The following is a 20,622-nucleotide window of genomic DNA, read 5'->3' on the forward strand; positions in this document are numbered from 1 at the left end:
GGGCTCATTCGGCCAGAGGGGCTACGGCGTCCAAAGCATTCTCCCTTGGAGCTCAATTGGAAGACCTCCTCAGTGCAGCGGACTGGTCCTCGCACTCCACTTTTAAGAAATTTTACTTTAAGCTGGTCCTCAATATGACTTCACTCATAGTAGGTAAGCTTTAAAGTAGCATAATCCTCGCCTCCCGTCCTGACATAGAATAAAAAATGTCCTATGTGTTGTAACGGAAAGTTTCAATCCTTTTAAGGTCTTGCAGGCGAGGATTAAACTCCTCTCCCTCCACCCCAACCCCCCCCCCCCCTCCCCCACACACACACTTTGGAAAACCTCATCCCTTGCTGGAACCACTCTACGTAAGGGTAAGAATAACTACTGCTTAATGTTGACATCTTGGATTGAGGTCTTACTGCAAGTATATGCACAGACAAATGTGTAGAATAAGCTTTGTTTATTGAAGGTAATTGGAATTACAGTTAGTTTATGCTGTACTCTCCTCTAGGATGGGACCTGATGTTGGTTGTTTTCCTCCTCAGTCAGGATTTGATGGGTCCAAGCAAGACTGAGAGAAGTGACAAGTTGCTTTCGGTCGCACAAAGAAAGAGGACGTGGCAACACTGGAGAAGGACTATATATCTCGGATGGACTGCTGATTGGTTGTTGACTCGTTATTGGTTAAGTTTCCCACTGTTCTTGGGAAATGTAATTTTCTACTGGCTGCTGTGAAATAAAGTGGTGAAGAAAGAAGGCATAATCCTCACCTCCTTGTCCTTAATAGAAGTGAAACTTTCCGTTACGATAGCTAGGAAAGTTTTCATTCAAATGGACCGATTTAGTTGCATGTCTTTGCATGTGTATGTATATATAGACTCACTTAAAAAAACAAAGGTTACTGGGACGTTACAGTTAGGTTCACGTTTTAAACATATAAAACCATAGAAATTCACCTGTTATCTCAAGTAACTATAACTCATGCCCTAAGGTAACTATAACTCGTGCCCCCGCCATGCACAGTTTGTTCGACAAAAATTTTACTGCAAATATTACATTGATGTTATACATGATGTTATCAAAGATGTTGTGAGTGCCGGAATTTGTGGGGTAATTAGCAGTGCATGGCAAGGGCACGAGTTAGTCACTTGAGAACTCTAAATAAAACAGGTGACTTTCTATGGTTTTGTATGTTTAAGATGTGAACCTAGTTATAACTAGCCTGTACCCTTTGTTTTTGTAAGGGAATTTCTAGGGTTCTTTTCATTATATTTCCTAACTATAACATCTCTGTAAACTTTGGTTTACTTCAGTGAATTTCTGTGTTTAATTTTCATTACTCTACGTTAATCTAACTACCGCCACGCATGGCCTTTGGCTGCGCGCAGCGGCGGTTGGCCACAGGGCCTGCAGCCAACCCCTATAACAACCCAGCTGGGGTAGGCCAGGCACTGTGGCCAACCCCTATAACAACCCAGCTGTGCTCAGCAGGTGTTGGCCTCAGGGCCTGACCTATGAGCAGTTGCGGCCAACCCCAATTACCAACCAAACTCTGCATGGCCTCCCACCCCCACCCCCACACCACCACACCAATCCCCAGGCCGATCTCGGTCCCGGGGACCTAATCTCCCTGCACCTGGACTAAACATTTTATTTTTTGGGGCTGTGGGGGCCACGTTTCCAAAGCAAAACTTGGCCCCGGGGATCCTATTCCGTGGGCGTGGACTAAACATTTACATTTTTGGGAGGGGGCACATGGCCTCCCTCCCCAGGCCGATTTTGGACCCGGGGACCCCATCCTCCAGGGCCTGTCCTAAATATAATTTTTTGGGGGTGAGGGGGCCCCACAGCCCCCTTCCCAGGCCGATCTTAGCCCTCTAGACCCCATTACCTGGAGCCTGGCCTAAACATTAAATGTTATTTTTTGGAGAGGGGGACTGAGCGGCCGCCCTCTCCAGGGCCCGACCTTCATATTACATTTTTGGGGGGCAGGATGGAACCCGCAGCCCCCTCCCCAGGTCGATCTCAGCCCCAAGGACCCCATCCCTCAGGGCCTGGTTGTTAGAAATGGGGTCTTTGGTTGGCAGTCAGGTTACCCCCTGTCCAAGCAAGGACCCTCACTCTAACCAGGGTAAAGGAGAATCACCCTTGGTTAACCCCAGATCACCCCCTCGGTAGCTTGGCACGAGCAGGCAGGCTTAACTTCAGAGACCAGGTGTAAAGTATTTGTACCAACACACACAGTGATGTAGTGAAAACACTAAAAAATGACTCAACAAAGGTTTAGAAAAATAGCCAATATTTATTTAAACAAAACAAGACCAAAATGACAAGCATCTAACATACATAAGTCGAGTTATGAATTGTTAAGGATTAAACTAAAAAAAAGCGATTAGAAACACAAAATGCTTCGATGATGTGATTACACAGCGTTGTGACAGAGTTGTTCCCAACAATCTGACGCCAATAGCGCTGGGTACGGAGTCACGCAGAACTCTAGGTAGAGTCCCTTAGTAAAGTGTGAAAATAAGCCGGTGCGCGAAAGTCGGGGATCACGGTGTCGCTGAATCTGAGGCGGATTTGGTTCCAGTGCTGCGGGGCAAAGGACCTGGAGGCGTTACAAAGAGGCGTAGGGTCCTTGGAGCGGTGGAGGTGAGGTGGCGTCAGTGCGAAGCGTTGAATCCACGCACTTCAGGCGGAGTCAATATCCGGCGGTCACAGCGTGGTGCAGCGACTTCTGCGGACTTCGGCGGGGCTGCAGCGATGTCGGGCCTGCGAGGGTCCTCACACTCCAGCAAGGGCCACGGATTCGGTTGCAGTCGACGTTACGGGATTCGGCAGCCGCATCGGTTCAGAGTTGTCCGAAGTCGGTTTTCTTGGATTTTCACCAGCTTGTCCTTTCAAGCGCCCACTGACTGGATAGGGCACCACTTGTCAGGGCAGCAGTCTCAGCAGAGAGTCCAGGTGCTCGTAGGGGGGGGGGGAGTCTTTGATGGCCTTGAGACTTCAGAGTAGGGGTCAAGCTCAGTCCAAGCCCTTGGAGATTCTTCTCAAGCAGGAATATACCACAAAGTCCAGTCTTTATCCCCTTTCACAGGCAGAAGCAGCAACTGCAGGCTAGCCCCACAAAGCACAGTCACAGGCAGGGCAGCACTGCTCTTCAGCTCTTCTCCTTGGCAGAGGTTCCTCTTGGTTCCAAAAGTGATCTGATCTTCAGGGGTTTTGGGTGCTCTTCTCATACCCCTTACTGCCTTTGAAGTAGGCCTACTTCAAAGGAAAGCCTCTCATATTTGTGAGATCCTGCCTTGCCCAGGCCAGGCCCCAGGCGCACACCAGGGGGTTGGTGACTGCATTTGGTGAGGGCAGGCACAGCCCTTTCAGGTGTGAGTGACCACTCCTCCCCTCCTTCCCAGCACAGATTGCTCATCAAGATATGCAGGCTACACCCCAGCTCCCTTTGTGTCACTGTCTAGAGAGAGGTGGAAACAGCCCAACTGTCAAACTGACCCAGACAGGGAATCCACAAACAGGCAGAGTCACAGAATGGTTTAAGCAAGAAAATGCCTACTTTCTAAAAGTGACATTTTCAAACACAGAATCAAAAAACTAACTTCGCTAAAAGATGTATTTTTAAATTGTAAGTTCAGAGATCCCAAACTCCACATGTCTATCTGCTCCCAAAGGGAATCCACGCTTTAATCATTTTTAAAGCAGCCCCCATGTTAACCTATGAGACAGATAGGCCTTGCAACACTGAAAAACACATTTGGCAGTATTTCACTGTTAGGGCATGTAAAACACATAAGTACATGCCCCACCTTGAACATACACTGCAACCTGCCCATAGGGCTACCTAGGGCCTACCTTAGGGGTGTGTTACATGTATAAAAAGGGAAGGTTTAGGCCTGGCAAGTGGGTACACTTGCCAAGTTGAATTGCCAGTTTAAAACTGCACACACAGACAATGCAGTGGCAGTTCTGAGCCATGTTTACAGGGTTACTAATGTGGGTGGCACAACCAGTGCTGCAGGCCCAGTAGTAGCGTTTGATTTACATGCCCTGGGCACTTCTAGTGCACCGTACTAGGGACTTACTAGTAAATCGAATATGCCAATCATGGAAAGTCAATTACACATACATTTTACATAGGAGCACTTTGCTTTTGCACTGGATAGCGGTAGTAAAGTGCCAAGAGTAACAAAAACAGCACACATCAACAAACTGGGGAACAGAGGCAAAAAGTTAGGGGAGACCACACCAAGGATGCCAAGTCTAACACGGGTCTTAAGCTGAGGTCAAGCCACAGCAAACAGCTGTGTCCTGGGGGTGGGCACCCTAGGACATAGCAGGAGCCGGCCCTGTGGGTGGGCGGTCCCAAGGGCCATCTATTGCTCCATGAGGGCGGTTGCTCAGTCCCCCTGTTCAACAAACATTGGCCCGGGAGGTGGTGGTCCCCGGGGCTGTGGGTTAGTGGGGACACACAGCCCGCCACATTCAATTTGCAGAAGTGCCCTAGGGAGGTGGTGGTTCCTGGGGCTGCAGGGGGTTAGGTGTCCACCCCCCATATTCTATTTGTAAGAAGTGCCCTCTAATTACTCATCTCCGGGGGGGGGTGGCGGCCCCAGGGCTAATGGAAGCCCTGAGGAGGGCCCCATGCACCCCTCCCTCCTTATTAAAGTCCTCAATGCCCCCGGGATCTGTGCCACCTCGGGCTAATAAAAAGAAAAGAGCAGGAGGCCACCCTCTGAAAAACCCACAGATCCAGATCCGCAGATTTTTTTTCAAGATTTTCTTTTTTTTTTTTTTTTTTTATTAAGAAAAATGCTTTTTAGCCCTGGCAGTGTCCCTGAGGGACTGCCAGCACCAGATCTAAGGGATCAGGATGACTCTTCCCTGGCCCCTTTCCTAATTTTTTTTTTTTCTGGGATTCGGCTGAAGCAGAGTCCCAAGATGGCTGACAACACTTCCTTGTTGAAGTATTGGCAGCCAACCAGACATCGGCATGGGGACAGTTGGATCAGGGGAGGATCCACATCCCTATATATATCTATATATTTGGCCTTAGATTATTCCAAAACTACTGAACAAATTTACACCAAACCACAAAAAATTTTATCTGCGGAACAGGATCTGGATTCCTGCCAATTTGGTGTAATTCCATTCAGCAGTTTGGACTGTAGGCGTGTCTAAAGACCCTTTGGAAAAATTAATGGTAGAAACGGGTTTGGGACTCCCCCTTTTTCTTGGCCCCTGCTTGACGAACCATCCTGAAACTTTCAAAACCTAAGTATAAGTTTTGAAAATGTTGTTAAGATTCGTTAAGAGGCGCCACAGGTATAGTCCAAACGCTCCATGTATGGAAACTGGGTCCTAACTATAACTATCTAGTTGCGAGCACCACTAGGTAATAAATATTTGGATATGGTACTGTTAGACCTGACAGCCTTAGGGTGGTCACCCCCAACTTTTTGCCTGCCACCCTCCACTTTACTGACGCTGTTTTTGCTGGTTTTAGGACTCTGCACACTTTACCACTGCTAACCAGTGCTAAAGTGCATATGGTCTCTCCCTTAAAACATGGTGACATTGGCTAATACCCAGTTGGAATATTTAATTTATTTGTAAGTCCCTAGTAAAGTGGACTGCATGTGCCCAGTGCCTGTAATTTAAATGCTACTAGTGGGCCTGCAGCACTGATTGTGCCACCCACATAAGTAGCACCTTAACCATAACTAAAGCCTGCCATTGCAAGGCCTGTGTGTGCAGTTTCACTGCCACTTTGACTTGTCATTTAAAAGTACTTGCCAAGCCTCAAACTTCCCTTTTTCTACCTATGTCACCCCTAAGTTAAGCCCTAGGTGACCCAGAGGGCAGGGTGCTGTGTAGGTAAAAGGCAGGACATATATCTGTGTGTTTTATATGTCCTGCTATAGAAAGGGGTAAATAGGTCATATGTAGTATGGCCAGAATGGTAATACAAAACCCTGCTGACTTGTGAGGTTGGATTTAATATTACTATTTTAGAAACGCTACTTTTAGAAAGTGAGCATTTCTCTGCACTTAAATTCTTCTGTGCCTTACAGCCTGTTTCCAATCCACGTCTGGGCTTGGCTGGTTGACAGCTCCCTTGTGCATTTCACCAAGACAACCACAAACGCAGGATGCTCAGTCACACCTACACACATCTACTGAGTGGGTCTTCCTGGGCTGGAAGGATGGAGGGCCTGACACTTTCATTTCAAAGGACAGTAGCCTGCCCTCACACAAAAGACTGCCAAACCCCTGAGTGGGTCTTCCTGGGCTGGAAGGATGGAGGGCCTGACACTTTCATTTCAAAGGACAGTAGCATGCCCTCACACAAAAGACTGCCAAACCCCCTACTGGGACCCCGGCAGACAGGGTTGTACTGAAAGGGGACCTTGTGCACTTCAAAACCACTCTTTGAAGTCTCCCCCATTTCAAAGGCACTTTTGGGTATATAAACTGGGTCCCTGACCCTACCAGATCAGACACTTCTTGGGACAGACACTCTGCACCAGAACCTGCAACCTGCCAAGAGACGCTACCTGGCTGCCCAAAGGACTCAGCTGGACTACTTTGCTGTAAAGGACTGCTGCCTTGCTTTTGCCCTGCTGCCTTTCTGGCCTCCGGCTCTGCTGAGAAGTGCTCTCCAAGGGCTTGGATTGAGCTGGCCTCCTGTTTCCTGAAGTCTCAAGCCAAAAAAAAACTTCATCTATGCAAAGAAGCTCTTTGTGCGGTGAAAATCGACACATAGCCTGTCCAACGGTGAGAAAATCACTGCATCGCTGAACCGGAACGACGCAGCCCGGTTCCCCAAGTGGAGAGTGACGCAGCGCCAAGATTGTGACTGGAACTTCAATGCACACCCCACCAGATCAACACATCGCCGAGCCATAACGACGCAGCCCGACTTCCTGAGAGAGGAATCGATGCAGCGCCAGCCGGGTGGCAGAAATTCAGCCGCATCACCCTCCGGATCGATGCAACAGCTGTGGCTTTGCCCCGCACACCCAGGATTTCCACGCCTCGTCCCTGGGCATCAAAAGACACCACATCACAAAGAGGATTCAAGCCTACATACCAGAATTCGGCGCAAAGCCCTTGTCGCGTGGAAAAGAATAGACACATCGTCTGAGTGCGCTCGGAAATCGGATGCACACCAACTTTTTTCCACGAATCTCCTCCTCTGCGGTCCTCGTGCATGTAATTTTGACGCAAACCAGGTACTTTGTGCTTGCAAGAGACAATTATTGGTTTTAAGAACTAAAGACTCTTTTTATCATTGCAAAGTAATATTTCAAATTGTGATTATCAAATCTTGATCGTTTTGACCTTCATTTAATCAGATAAATATCCTATATTTTTCTAAACCTGTGTGGTGTCTTTTTGTGCTGTCTGTTCTCACTGTGTTATTGCATGATTTATTGCACAAATACTTTACACTTTACCTTCTAAGTTAAGCCTGACTGCTCAGTGCCAAGCTACAAGAGGGTGGGCACAGGATAATTTGGATTGTGTGTTACTTACTCTGACTAGGATTGTGATCCCTGTTTGGGCAATGATGTATACCTCTGCCAACTGGAGACCCCATTTCTAACAGGTACCCTTTACCCATGTCAGGTGGGGCATGTCTATTTCTGCAGAAGGAGCACATCAGTCATCTGTGAGCATTTATCCATAACTCCATTCCATCCTCCCTTTCGAAGAGCCATCTGGCACCAGCTCCTTCTGCAATACCCTTTTTGCCAAAACCAGCCCCTAGTTAATGAAGGTTTTGGAGTATTTATTGGCACACGGAAAGTGTGAAATATTGAATACCACTAGCTTTGGTGTGAAAGTGATCAGCCATCCCAGGACCTCTGAAAGTACTTCCACAACACCCCTCATAGATCTTTGGTCAGCTAAAGAGCTGGAAGCAGTTTTCAGGAAGTTGCCCATTCAACATTCGTCCTTTTGGATGCATAAAACTGCATGGACTGGAAGCCAATACAGACTTGGGTCCTTTAACCCACTGTGTATAGAAAAAAAGAAATAGCGGTAAAGGTGAAACGACGAGGGCAGAAAAAGAAAATGAAGTGCAGCCTCTGCAGCTGATGTTCCCAAAATTCTCATACGAGATACAAATTTAAAATCGATTTAGAAAATGGAAGGAATGCATTAGCAGAAAAGGAAAAATACTACACTTCTGAAGTATCCTTATGGGCTAATGCTCTGCAGGTATTCTAAAAGTGTATATTTATACAGACTGAAAAACGTAGATTACGTGCATTAGATTGGATTAGAATGTGTGTTTGTAGTGCTGTGTTACATTAGCGGATTGCCTTTGATAGGCCGTATTTGATTTGCAGGCTAACAATGTTAATTCGTGTATACAATTGTGTGTTCATTTTTATGCCCGGTTTGGCCACCTTTAACATCTAATCAAATCCGTCTTCTTTCAGATCTTCGTCATTTGTTTGCTGCAAGCTTTTTCCGTGTTACAAAGTGTACATTCCTGCCTCTTAACAGTTAATTACTTTACAACGATGAATGTTGGATTTGAACGGCCGTTTGGTTAGATATTAACTTGACTCTAGGAGGTGAAAGGTCAAGCTTTATTTATTTTTTTCAAAGTATATATTTGTTTCAATGTTTTCTTCCCTTGCAGCAGAGCAGGACACGCTGTTGTTTCCTCACCACAGCAACTGCATACAACTGGGGCCGCAATGCAGGTCAACGCAGGAGACTTTGAAAAGGCGAAAGAGCAGCTGAAGCTTTTAAAGACCGACCCGGGCAATGAAGTAAAGTTGAAGCTGTACGCCTTATTCAAACAGGTACTTTGTCTTCTTCACTTTCTTGGTGCAATACAGAATAGGTGGGAACAGTAGATATCAGAAGTGAATGTGTTGAAATGTTTGATTGTGCTGTTTTTTTCAACCTCGCTTTATTGCAAAATTGCAACGAACAACAACGGCCAACACAGTATTTTATCTGTATGTACCACGTGGATCACACTAAATGTACCGTTTGTCTTTGTCCTTCATCGCAATCTTGGTGCCCCCTCCCTCCCCCTTATCCAGCCCAAGGTCCAAGAGATCTTTCGACCCACAGAGTTCAAGCCAATCTACTCTCTTCCTATAACTGCTCATCGGTCAGCGAACACCAGTCCCTGTCTGCTTTTCATTGCTTCAGCTCAGGGGAGAGGCTGACAACCCCTCCCCCCCCCCCCCCCCCCTCCCCCCTCCCCCAGCACACACACCGCCAACACTGGACGGCAATCTTCCTGGCCCTAATGAGCCCAGCATGTAAATAATTTTGCGGCATCCTTGCAAATTTCCCAGTAGATGTTCATTATATCCGATTTCGTCAGTAACGGTCGCAAGAGGTTTTTATCATCGGTAAAATACTTCTACCACCCTCTGTTAAAGATCTTCTGTTGGAGACAGTCCCATGGAGTATGGATACAGTTGCTTTTTTGCCCACATCCTCTTAGGCAACAATCAGTTGTACTGCTACCAATTTTCGCAAGGAGTGTTCTGGTGCGGTATGCTCCATGGTATAGTGTCTGTGCTGTAATTTTAGTAGTGCCACTCAGAAACCAGTCCTTACAGATACCTCTCCAGGAGCATTGAGATCCTCTTCCCAGTCCCTCCTTTAGGAAAGTCCCTACATGTTCTTCCAGTTTCCCTGTAAATCCTCTTACCAGGTCTGGTGTGTTGTTGATTATTTTCCTGTATATTAAGGAGATCGCTTTCTGTGGATGGGTCCTGGAGAATACTGGGTCTTCCATTTGAGAGGCATCCATTATTATCAATCCTCTCTTGTAGGGGCTGCCAAGGCATGCCGTAACTGTAGATATTTGTATGCTTCTGAGTATTCATATTCCTTTTGAGATGACCTCCAGTGGCTTAGGACCATCGCCCCTTCCCACCAAAACTCCTCAGTTGCTAATGCCTCTAATCTCCCATGTTTTAAATCCCTGGAGGGTACCCACTTTCTAACACGACGCATACTTACAGTGGTGTTTCCCTCATTAGTCTCCCTGTCCACTTTAGGTGACATATGGCACAATCCCATGTCTTATTTGCTGACAGTGTGTTAAAGTAGTGTTCTGCTCCTTCACCTGTGTTTGACTGTATTGAGAGGATATTAAAACAAGCATTTGAAATGCAATGGGTCGCGCATTTGTTCGAGTTAGAGCTATTTGAGTTGTAAACTCCTACCACAACCAGGTGTGAAGAAGAAAACCTGATGGGTTAGAAAGTAGGAGGTGTGGTTTCCTTTCTAGTCAGTTATTTTAAAAGGTAGATCAAGGATAGTGCAGTCTGCAACACATTTTCAGTCCTGAAATACATCGCTTCAGGTCCTTGACCTTGGTCACTTAATTGCTAGATCTGTATTGTGAAGTCATCATCCATGAAGACTTCAGTTAGCTTAGCTTTCTTCTGGACTTGGGCCTGATTTAGAGTTCTGCAGAGAGGGTACTTTTTTGCAAAGGCAAAAAAACACCCTTTCAGCCAAACCCTGGGTCCGAGTGCTAGATTTACAGGCAGACCAACCTTCAGTATCTCTCTGATGGAGTTTGGACTGTCATAGTTTTGTTGATTTGCCTGTGTGATTTAAAGTGGGCAGTAGAATGGACAGTTTTCACTGTCCATCACCGCTGAGTAAAAGCTATTTGTATGAGAAAGTGGAAACTTTTTTAAATTCCCCCCGCAACATAGGAGACCATGCACATGCACATCCACATGGCTGGCCACACGCTCGATCCTATCTTCTCTGCAAGCAACCACGTCACCTTCAGCCACACCACCGAACTCCACTGGACTGACCACCACTGCGTCCACTTCACATTCAAGAAACACACCGAACACCACCGCACCCCACTACCTCCTCTCCGCCGCTGGAGCAAAGTCACCGAAGACCAACTGACCAGCACCCTCGCCCAGAACCCACCTACCGACCTCACCGACCCTGACACCGCCGCCATCAACCTCCGACGGTGGATCCACGACTGCGCCAACACCCTCACACCACTCAAGAGACCCACCGTCAACCAAGAAAAGAAAAAAGCCGCCTGGTTCACAGACGAACTCATCACCTCCAAACGCACCTGCCAGAAACTAAAGAAGAAATGGCTCCTCGAACAAAAACCTACCAGCCTGACGACCCACAAGGAAGCCACACGCAAGCACCACCAACTAATCCGACTCGCCAAACGCTCCCATTTCACAGAACGCCTAAACAACAACACACATGACAGCAAAGAACTCTTCTGCATCGTGAGAGAGCTCTCCAACCCCAGCGCCAACGTCAACGACATCCCACCTTCCCAAGAACTCTGCGACGCCCTGTCCACCTTCTTCCATCAGAAGATCGCCAACCTCCACAACAGCCTCAACACCACGCCTCCGCCGGACCCCACCCCCGACAACTCCTCCAGCGCCAACCGCCTCACCGCCTGGACCCACGTAGACGACGCCGAAACCTGCAAGATCATGAACTCCATTCACTCAGGATCCCCCTCAGACCCATGCCCACACCACGTTTACAACAAAGCCGACTCTACCATCGCACCCCAAATTCGAAAGGTCATCAACTTATCCTTCGATACCGCGACCTTCCCGTACAGCTGGAAGCACGCCGAAATCCACGCCCTCCTCAAGAAACCCAAGGCAGACCCCAACGTCCTCAAAAACTTCCGCCCGATCTCCCTCCTCCCCTTCCCAGCGAAGGTCATCGAGAAGATCGTCAACACGCAGCTCACCCACCACCTCGAGGACAACTCCATCCTGGACCCCTCCCAGTCCGGCTTCAGACGCAACCATAGCACCGAGACCGCTCTCCTCGCCGCCACAGATTACATCAGACAACAAATGGACAGGCTTTGAACCATTAATAAATAGATTATCGGATAATCAATGTAGCAGATCATTTTATCTTTATGCAATCTCACTGGCTCAAGTACCTTATTGTTAGCTGCTGGCAATTAATATGCAAATTGATAGGATTTTGAATTTACTGTAGACAAAGGATGTTCACCCCAGGTGTTCTGGTTGATTTCACAGCTTATAAATATGAACCTTATGTTGAAAACCTTGCCACAATTATGGTTGGTTAACTCAAAGTAAATTTCATTTGTTCAGTGGACATTCATCTTCCTCTCTCTGTTCAGCGCTTTCCCATTTCAATTCAGAGACACAGTAGAGCCACTGCAGCAGTGGCTTTCCCTTAGAATATCACCACACGTCTGAAAATGGTGCATTTTCCACGTGACCAGCGCCTCGGGAGAGCATTTTGTTTTAGAATAGGTTTTTTACTCAGCAGAAGCGGTGGACATAGGAATATAAAACGGCCTGCTACGGAAATAGATGACCAGCACTTGTGAAAACTCAAGTGCAAAACCAGAGACCACGGAGGGTCTCTGTGTGAAGCGAGCAGGCAATGTCCTTGCCTGACTGTGTCTGGTATTATTTTTTGGTATCATATTCTCTTTTTATTTGTTATTTTGTAGTTTCTCCTCACAAAATGTTCTTGCACGAAATCAGCTTAAAAGTCTACATATGCATAATTTATTTGTTTGAAAGGTTTGTATTATACCTGCATAAAGGAAAGTAAATTAAACAAAGTGGCACTCGTGTTACTTTCCATCCTTGAACTTGAGACTGGCCTGTAATCATGCAGTGTCAGTAAATTGTACACTACATTATGCAACACAGTCCTCATGTTGTCATAAAACCAGAAAATTATTAAGACATTTTACACTTGGTAGGTGTGCCTCTGCACTTTGGTATGCCACAGTACCTCATCCCGGGTCCCTACACGTGCATAATTTAAATAATTGATTATTGACCATGCTTGCCTTTGTTCTATGTACCTCCTTCTGTCTCTGTGTTCGAATCTGGTGCACTATTTCATAATTGTACTGCCGGTATCAGAGGGAAGTCCAAAGGCTGCTGTGGCAGCTACTGCTATCTTCTTCATGACCTGCTCACCTGCATCATGAGGCACTCCAAAGTGTTTGTTGATTGGTGTGTTCTTATGTAACCACTAAGAGTAAGACTTCTTACTTCAGGTTTTGCTAATCCTTTTGTACTCAGTGTCCTTAAAATTTCGACATAGAGAAAGGAAGGAGTATTTGTTTATGTTCATATATTTATAGAGTTCATGACTACCCAAAGGCTTCCCAGGGCTAAAATGGCTAAAATAAATCATAAACTGAATTGAAAATCTTCCTTCCTCCTATTATGTAAATGTTGTGAACTAGTGTGTGTAATGCTTCCTGTTGGCTGGTTAACAAAATGCATCCAGCTGTTTGATGAAAGCATTGAGGACAAAATTTACTTTTACTGATTCTAATGTTTATAGTATGTTCTGTGGTGTGCCTTTTGTAAGGTTAGCACGTTGCTCATCTAAAATATGCACATGTGTTTTGACTACTGGATTTGTCTTTGGCAAGCCTGTTAAAGTGTGCTCCATTATTTCTCCAGGCTACTGAAGGTCCTTGTAATGCACCAAAGCCAGGCATGATGGACTTTGTCAATAAGGCCAAATGGGATGCATGGAAGTCTCTGGGTAGCTTATCAAAGGTAAGCATGTAGAGAATTGTCTTGCTTAGCAGTGCCATTTTATTACTGTAGAAAATAGTCTTTGAGTGTTTGCATGTTTGTGTCCTTTTGTTTTTTACATCCTCAACCTGCATGCATTTCTGTATATGAGTTTCTCAACAGGCACACGTTGGACATCACACAGCTCTGAGATCAAAATATTGTAAAGTTCCAGTGATCCCCACCTGTTTAGGAACGTAAACGTATCATTAGAGGGTGGTAGAAATCTTTGTTATTGCTATTCTGCATGATGGCATTTCATCTTTCCCTAAAATTACTCTGGCTCCCTTGAGCATCCTGGGGTTGATCATGCTTTTATAACCACATCCGCCCTTCCCTGAGAAGAAGTAGATAGGTCCTTGTCTAAAACTCATACTTCAGATGTTGATCTTTGCTCCTCTCCAAAAGCTTCCTTCTCCATATCTGTGAGCCTTAATTCAGTTTCTCTTCCTCGCTCTCAGATGCACAGATTGACCGAAGTGGGAAAATCTGAGTTCCATCTTCCCTCTCTCTTTCCAAGAAACATGTATACATTTTTTCTATTATGTTAAAGGGTGTGAGTTTTTATTTACATGAGTCTGTTTCTGACATTGCAGATGAGGCTCTGATGGCGCAATTCCCTGACTTAACCTTTGGGCCTCTCGCCATCAGAGGTAGTGGGGGTAAAACATAGACTAAACGCATTATCAATATATTTTTCTATCTTTTCCATGTCTAATGCTTATCAGCGCTTTGCAGGGGGGAAAAAGAAAGAGGGAAAACCTCAGCTAAAGAAAAGAAGCATTACTCATAAAAGCCATGTGAAGTTCCGAATACAAACACCCATGCCAGATCGTTATAAGGATATCTCTATTGTTTTGGAAGTGCAGTTCAATTCCAGTATTACAAAGGAAAATATAATCAAACATCCCATTCAGGCTCTCAATCCAAATGCTTTTTTATTTATCTCAGACTTTATGTGCCCTGATCCTAAGACACCGGTTGGCCAACGTCTTCAAAGTTTTAAAATCTGATTTATTCATGAGTTCCCCAATGACAACCGTCAAGGTGATGAATGTTTACTCAGATGATATTACTCTTTTAGGTAAATTGAGGATAATCAATGCATTACATTTAATTCCAGAGCTCCAGTCACTATGCATTCATGATATTAAGCTAGTAAGACTAAAGCCTGTAGATCACTCCAAAAGCTTTCTATGGTGGAATTTGTTTCTAATAGGGTTCCTTCTCTAATTCTTTCACAAACACCACAGGTATTTTACAACCTTTAAGAATTGATGTAATGCCTGTTGATCAGAGTACATCTGTTGTACCCTGTACACATGGAAACACCATGAGGGAGTTCCCACTTAATGAGTCCAACTCACACAATTTCATCCTTTCAGTCCTTTAAACCTATTGTGACAAGTAACATAAGGATTCATAGAGTTCTGATAGTGGAGTAATAAATCAGATCCACTCATAGGACATCGGACTGTTACGGCAAAATGAGATAGATAATGATATAGCAGGGAGGAGGAGCCTGGGATCCCGGCGGCGTGGCTGTGGAGCTGCAGAGCTGTGAGAGCGGGCCCTCTGGGAGTGTGGCTGACCATGGGCCCGGGACTCAGGTGTTGCCGTGAGCGTGTGGGGCTGATGCGGTCTGCTGTGTGGAGTAAGCCCTGACCGTACTTCGTGGGCAGTACCACGTGGGCCTGTGGAGTACACGGCCTGTTGCATGCCTGTGGCCTGCCACGGGTGGCTGCCATTAGTGGCACCAGTGGCTCACCTAGGCTGGCGCCTGCTCACGTCACTGGCTCTCAGCTCCCTGTAGTGGGGGTGAGCCTGTGTTCACTGCTGTTCGTTGCTGGCCATTAGAGGAGGGAATACACCTGTGGCCCGGCAGTGCTACAGAGCTGGCGGCATCCGTGGTGCTGTTTTGCATTTTGTTCCATCTGAGATTTTTCCCTACTCTTCGCAGCCCCCTGCTGCTCTCACGCCTGGTTGTTCCCAGTCTCCCTCCTGATCATTGACAGTTACGGGCCTTGCTGCTTGAGTGTGGGGACGCAAGCTCTCTGAAGGAGGAAGCTGACCATCGCGCTGAAAGCGCCACTTCCCCACCGCTTCGTGGGACACACGCCCATCGAAGGAGGGAAGCCCAGGAAGTCTTGCGTCTGTGCCAGGAGGTTGGGCCAGAAAGGGGAGGAGCTGACCATTGTGCTGAACGCGCCGCTCCTCCATCGCGGCGCGTGGGCCAAGGGCGGGCCCGTCCGTGCCAGGAAGAGGCAGGGCTGGGCTCCCCCTTTTGATTTCCCAACAGCAATTCTTCTACACTGGTGAGTCGCTGCAAACAATTCAACGTTTACGTTTTGGCCCTCTCTAGTGGCCCGTCCCCCTCCGGTTTATTAAAGGGGGATACTTGAAACCATCTGATTCTTGGCTCTGTGAGAAGGAATGTGGAAAAGGAAAGCGAGTGGCAAACAAAATGGGCTGGGAGGGACTAGAAAGTTCCCCAGACATTCTGCTGAGAACTGCACCATGTGCTCAAATAGACGACCTCATTGAGGAAGTGGAAAGCCTACTAGCCCAAAATTCAAAATTCCTAGGAAGAGAGAGGCTGATGTATTGATGAAAGACGTTAAGTCATTCTTTGAAACCTTGAGCAGAGAGCCCCAGGTTAAGACAATAAAGAGGAACCACTTAGAGGTCGTTTCCCCTACAATTCTTGTATCTCCTACTGATCAGCGGTTGTCAGTTTTACAAGTGCTTGTAGACCCTATAATAGAGTGTTCCATTAGTTTTTCAGCACTCGCAGATCCAAGGTATAGCAATGATGATTGTAAAGCTATGCGAACAGAGGATACCCTCAACCAAGTAGAAACATTGGGGGGCGATTTTATTGGGACCCAACTAACCCACCTGCAGGGTGATATTGTGATTCTACGAGATTATATCAAAACCTTGAGTAAGATGTTGCATAAGAAACTGGATGGTATAACTGCTAAAATCGTGAAGTTAAGGAAAATATCCTCAGTGTTTGAATCTGAGCAGCTACTTGTACCTCTAAGTCCATACAGCAAAATCTATACCCCTGCAGAGAGCAAGGAAGAGAGAGTAAACATGGTGCCAACAGGAGATTGCACAAAATACTACCGATATGGGTGTGTAGCCCCAGTAGTAGCCACAACAAGATCAAGTGGCTCCAAACCAGTAGGGGAGGATGGGCAAGTCCTTCACCATAAACCAGGGTGGCAGGCCATTCGGAATGGAGATAAATCATGGAAATCCTCCCAGACCCATAACAGTGGAAGACAGTATGACTTATATCTGATGAATGTCCCTAAATTAACCCAGGGTACCAATGAACCCCGGGGCTCACTTATAAATAAAGTAGTCTACTGGATCAGGAAAACAAGGGAATGCAGATCAATCATACCAGAAGACATAACCCATGCTCAGAGATATTTAGGAGAAGGCTCAGGGTCGGATTTCATAGGCTTGAAGTAAGCCAACCAATATTTAGTAGAGGGGCTATTATCCCTCGAGCAAAGATCAAGATCTTGTACCCCTTCACAAATAAGAGTCAAACTTACCATTCCTCTACCACCGGGAAATAGTGGCTGTGGGAATAACCGAAGAACTTCACTCCCCCAACATCCACACCGTGCCAACTCAGATGTAATTGGTGAAACATCTAATGTTGACTGATTAAAGGCCCAGCTCCCAACTACATTGGACATGTGCCTTATATCCAGCAGTCCTTTGTTGAGTTACAAAACAACTAGACTTACAGCAAGCAGCATTGGAGAGAAGGAAACAACTTACCGGATCCCCTTTTATGCCCATTGGGACCAGAGGGGGAGGGAAGCAACTACTAACTTACCTGGGGAATAAAAGCAGGGGTTAGAGCTGGGAGGGCATGACCACGATTCAATAAAATTGTTATCTTGGAACGTTGCAGGTTTGAAATAAAAAACAAGTGACCCAGAATGATGCAACTTTATGGATCAGCACCAAGGTGTTCTGCTCCAGAAAAGTGGGCATCACAAGTGGTGCATAGAAAAGGTTACCTGACCTTCCAGACCCTTGCTCTCCCATCTCCATCTGGGCGAGCCTTGGGAGGGTTGGTAATCTGGTTAAAACAAGACTTATTCCCAAAGGCAAAAGAGATACACTGTTCTAACAGTGATATTACGCTGTGGAACTAAGTATTAAGAAACAAAGAAGGTATACCTATATAGTTATCGTAAACATCTATATCAGACCTGCGTCACTAAGTACACAAATTTCTATGCTGAATTGTCTCTCAGATATGTTGTCCCAGTTGCCTGGGGGAGCGGGCCTAATTATAGCAGGGGATTGCAACACTCAACTATGTTTCAAGGAAGATCCCTTACGACTAGGAAATCATTATGCAGACCCTTGGGACAGAACAGGCCCAGTGCAGAAAGTGATAAGACATACTGTGGGAGTGGCAGCCCCGCTAGAGAACTTAATAACCAACGCAGGGCTAAGACAAGTCAATGGGAACACCAAGTCAGATACCCCGGCTGCACCCACGTATAAAAAGGAACCTATGCGAGTCTTCTTGATTACATCTTTGTAGGTGATATGCTTTGGCAATTCCTTAGTGATATGGTAGTTATCCCTAAAGCTGGCAGTGATCATCAAGCCCTCTGTGCAGTCTTCACAGCTTCCCTATTCAGAAGTAACAGCTTGTCCATATGGGTGACGGGCAACAATGTAAAGGCGACCAATGACAATGAGAATGTTAGGTGGGCAGCGGTGGCAAACGACACAAAGGTCCAAGCTTCAATTTATCATGTAGTCAAAGAGAGTCTATTCCCCCTTGATGGCTTCCAACTTTTTATCTGTGGACTTTATTCAGCTAGACTGCTCCCTGATGAATCGGTTAAGACCCCTCTTTGTGGTAGTAAGGAAAAGAGGGGAAGATACGGGCAGACCGTTGAGGTGCTTTCCCAGTTCTTGTCGCCAGGCAAAATCCCAGCTGTTGAGAGCATTGCAAACTGGGAATAACTTTGAGATAAGGGTGGCGAGGAATTCATATAAAAAGACTTTAAAAAAAGGCCAAAAACGAGTGGGAAAACATCAAATGGGAAATCTTAGTCGATGCCCTCCGTGAAGGTGACATTAAATCATTTTGGAAGATTGTGGCAGAGAGGAAAAACCCTCAGAAAGAGGAGTGATTCATTAATCCAGCCTGAAAGGTGGGTGTCATATTTCGAGGACCTTTATAGAGTAGGTTCTTGTAGTAGCAATGCACCTCCATCAACACCCTCAGAGAACTACATTGTCTCTAAATCACTTGTCACTAACTCAGGTTTGTCAGGCTTTGATTTGGCCCATTTTGCTTTGAAGGAAGCCGTTCTGGCTCTCCAATCATTGTGTAAAGGAAAACTCCGGGAGCAGATGGTATACCAGGCAATTTGTATCTTTCACGTCCTTTAACTAGTATGTTGTACCTAAATATTTCAAGTAACGCCATTCTGAGGGAAGGTGATTTACCCACCCCCCAACGTGGCGAGGAGCAACAATAGTCCCTATTCATAAAAAGGGGGCTAAAGGTTCACCAGGTAATTAAAGACCAATAAGCCTAATCAATATCAGCCAAAAAGTGTTCTGTAAACGGGTACTGGCTAGGTTACATTCTTGGATCAGTGATCATTCTATCCTTTCAGATTTTCAGGCTGGCTTCAGGAAGGGGGTAAGCATGATAGACCAGGTCCTTAGATTTAAACTTCTGTGTTGAAATTACCTAACGCTAAAAAGGAACCATTTGTATGTTGCCTTTTATTGATTTAAAGGCAGCATTTGACTTAGTTCCACGTGAGCTCCTATGGAGCATCTTGGAATCTTATAAACTAGACAGCGAATTGCTGAGGTTGATAAAACATCTCCAAGAGGGAACTTATGCAAGGGTCAGATGGACCCAAGGTGGCGACTTGACATCCTCAATTACTATTGCAAGAGGGGATAGACAGGAGTGTGTTCTGGCCTGCAAGAGGTCTTTCGTCCTGCCTTCCAGTTGAAAATGGATTGAAGCCTGGCTGTCTCTTTGCCTCTTTTTCTCTTCAAATCTATATGATTTTCCTAAAAGCTTAGATACCAGTGCCACGCTTCCTCCAGTGATATGCAAATGCTTCCTGCATATATGAATGTAGCAGATAACATTGAAGTCTTCAATTAAACCCATAAAGGTTACCAATATTCATTGAATATACCCCAGCAGTACATTAATTTCTTAAAAGTTACAACTATTGAAAGCAAAATTTTCATCACTTAACACATACTTTAATTGGTATCTAGATGGAGAAAGGATTAGGAAGGTAAAAACATATACATAGGAAAGTCTGTAACTTCTAATTAGACAAATTATTTTTCCTCCAAAGCTATAGCACATGGTGGAGGTATGGAAGGTTTTTGAAGTTTTGAAGGCAAAGGCACTTCTTAGACCTACTAAATGTTTACAAAGCAAAAGTTCCCTCTATCCTACTTCATTGTATAGAATATCTACATTACCAAAGTTTTTTATTTTTATATAAAACTGAAAGCAAAAGATTTTGATTGTTTTGCTCTCAGAGAAAGTTGACCCCAGTCCAAGCATTGAGACATGAATCTTGCCTTTTTAGCACCTACAGGAGGTCTTGCAGCCATCATAAGATGGCATTATCGGATATTACACACTTGATTGGGTACGTTGAGAGAATTGAATATGCTTGCACGGTGCAAAGGTTATATTTTTCTACCTTCCTTGTGCCACAAAGATTCTTCTCCATCCCCTAACGAAATTAAAACGATGACATTTTAGATGTTTGTTTTAGTCAAGACATTCAGCACTGTCTCACTTTAAATCATATTACTTTTTAGTTAATTCTCTGTGTCCTGGTCAACTCTGGCTATATTAAATGGACAGGAACAGGATATTTATTTATTTTTCTATTAGGATCAGAGCTTCACCAGTTAGGTCAGTTCTTGAAACAACTGCCTTGTAGAAAATGTTTTTGCAATTTGATTACTTGGAGCACTA

General features: G+C 45.5%; 1 protein-coding gene across 3 annotated transcripts in view; it reads left to right on the top strand.

Annotated features, from left to right (window-relative positions):
- LOC138268128 (enoyl-CoA delta isomerase 2-like) overlaps positions 1 to 20,622 on the top strand; it is a 231,173-nt gene that overhangs the window by 44,567 nt on the left and 165,984 nt on the right. For 2 of the 3 annotated variants that reach the window (XM_069217539.1, XM_069217556.1), the window contains 2 exons: positions 8,657 to 8,822; positions 13,479 to 13,577. In XM_069217539.1, coding sequence (XP_069073640.1) covers positions 8,657 to 8,822; positions 13,479 to 13,577 — 265 coding nt within the window. The remainder of the gene's footprint in view (positions 1 to 8,656; positions 8,823 to 13,478; positions 13,578 to 20,622) is intronic. The other variant, XM_069217548.1, reaches the window with a different exon arrangement.

The sequence above is a fragment of the Pleurodeles waltl genome, chromosome 2_1 (genome assembly GCF_031143425.1).
Source record: "Pleurodeles waltl isolate 20211129_DDA chromosome 2_1, aPleWal1.hap1.20221129, whole genome shotgun sequence".
NCBI lineage: Eukaryota > Metazoa > Chordata > Amphibia > Caudata > Salamandridae > Pleurodeles > Pleurodeles waltl.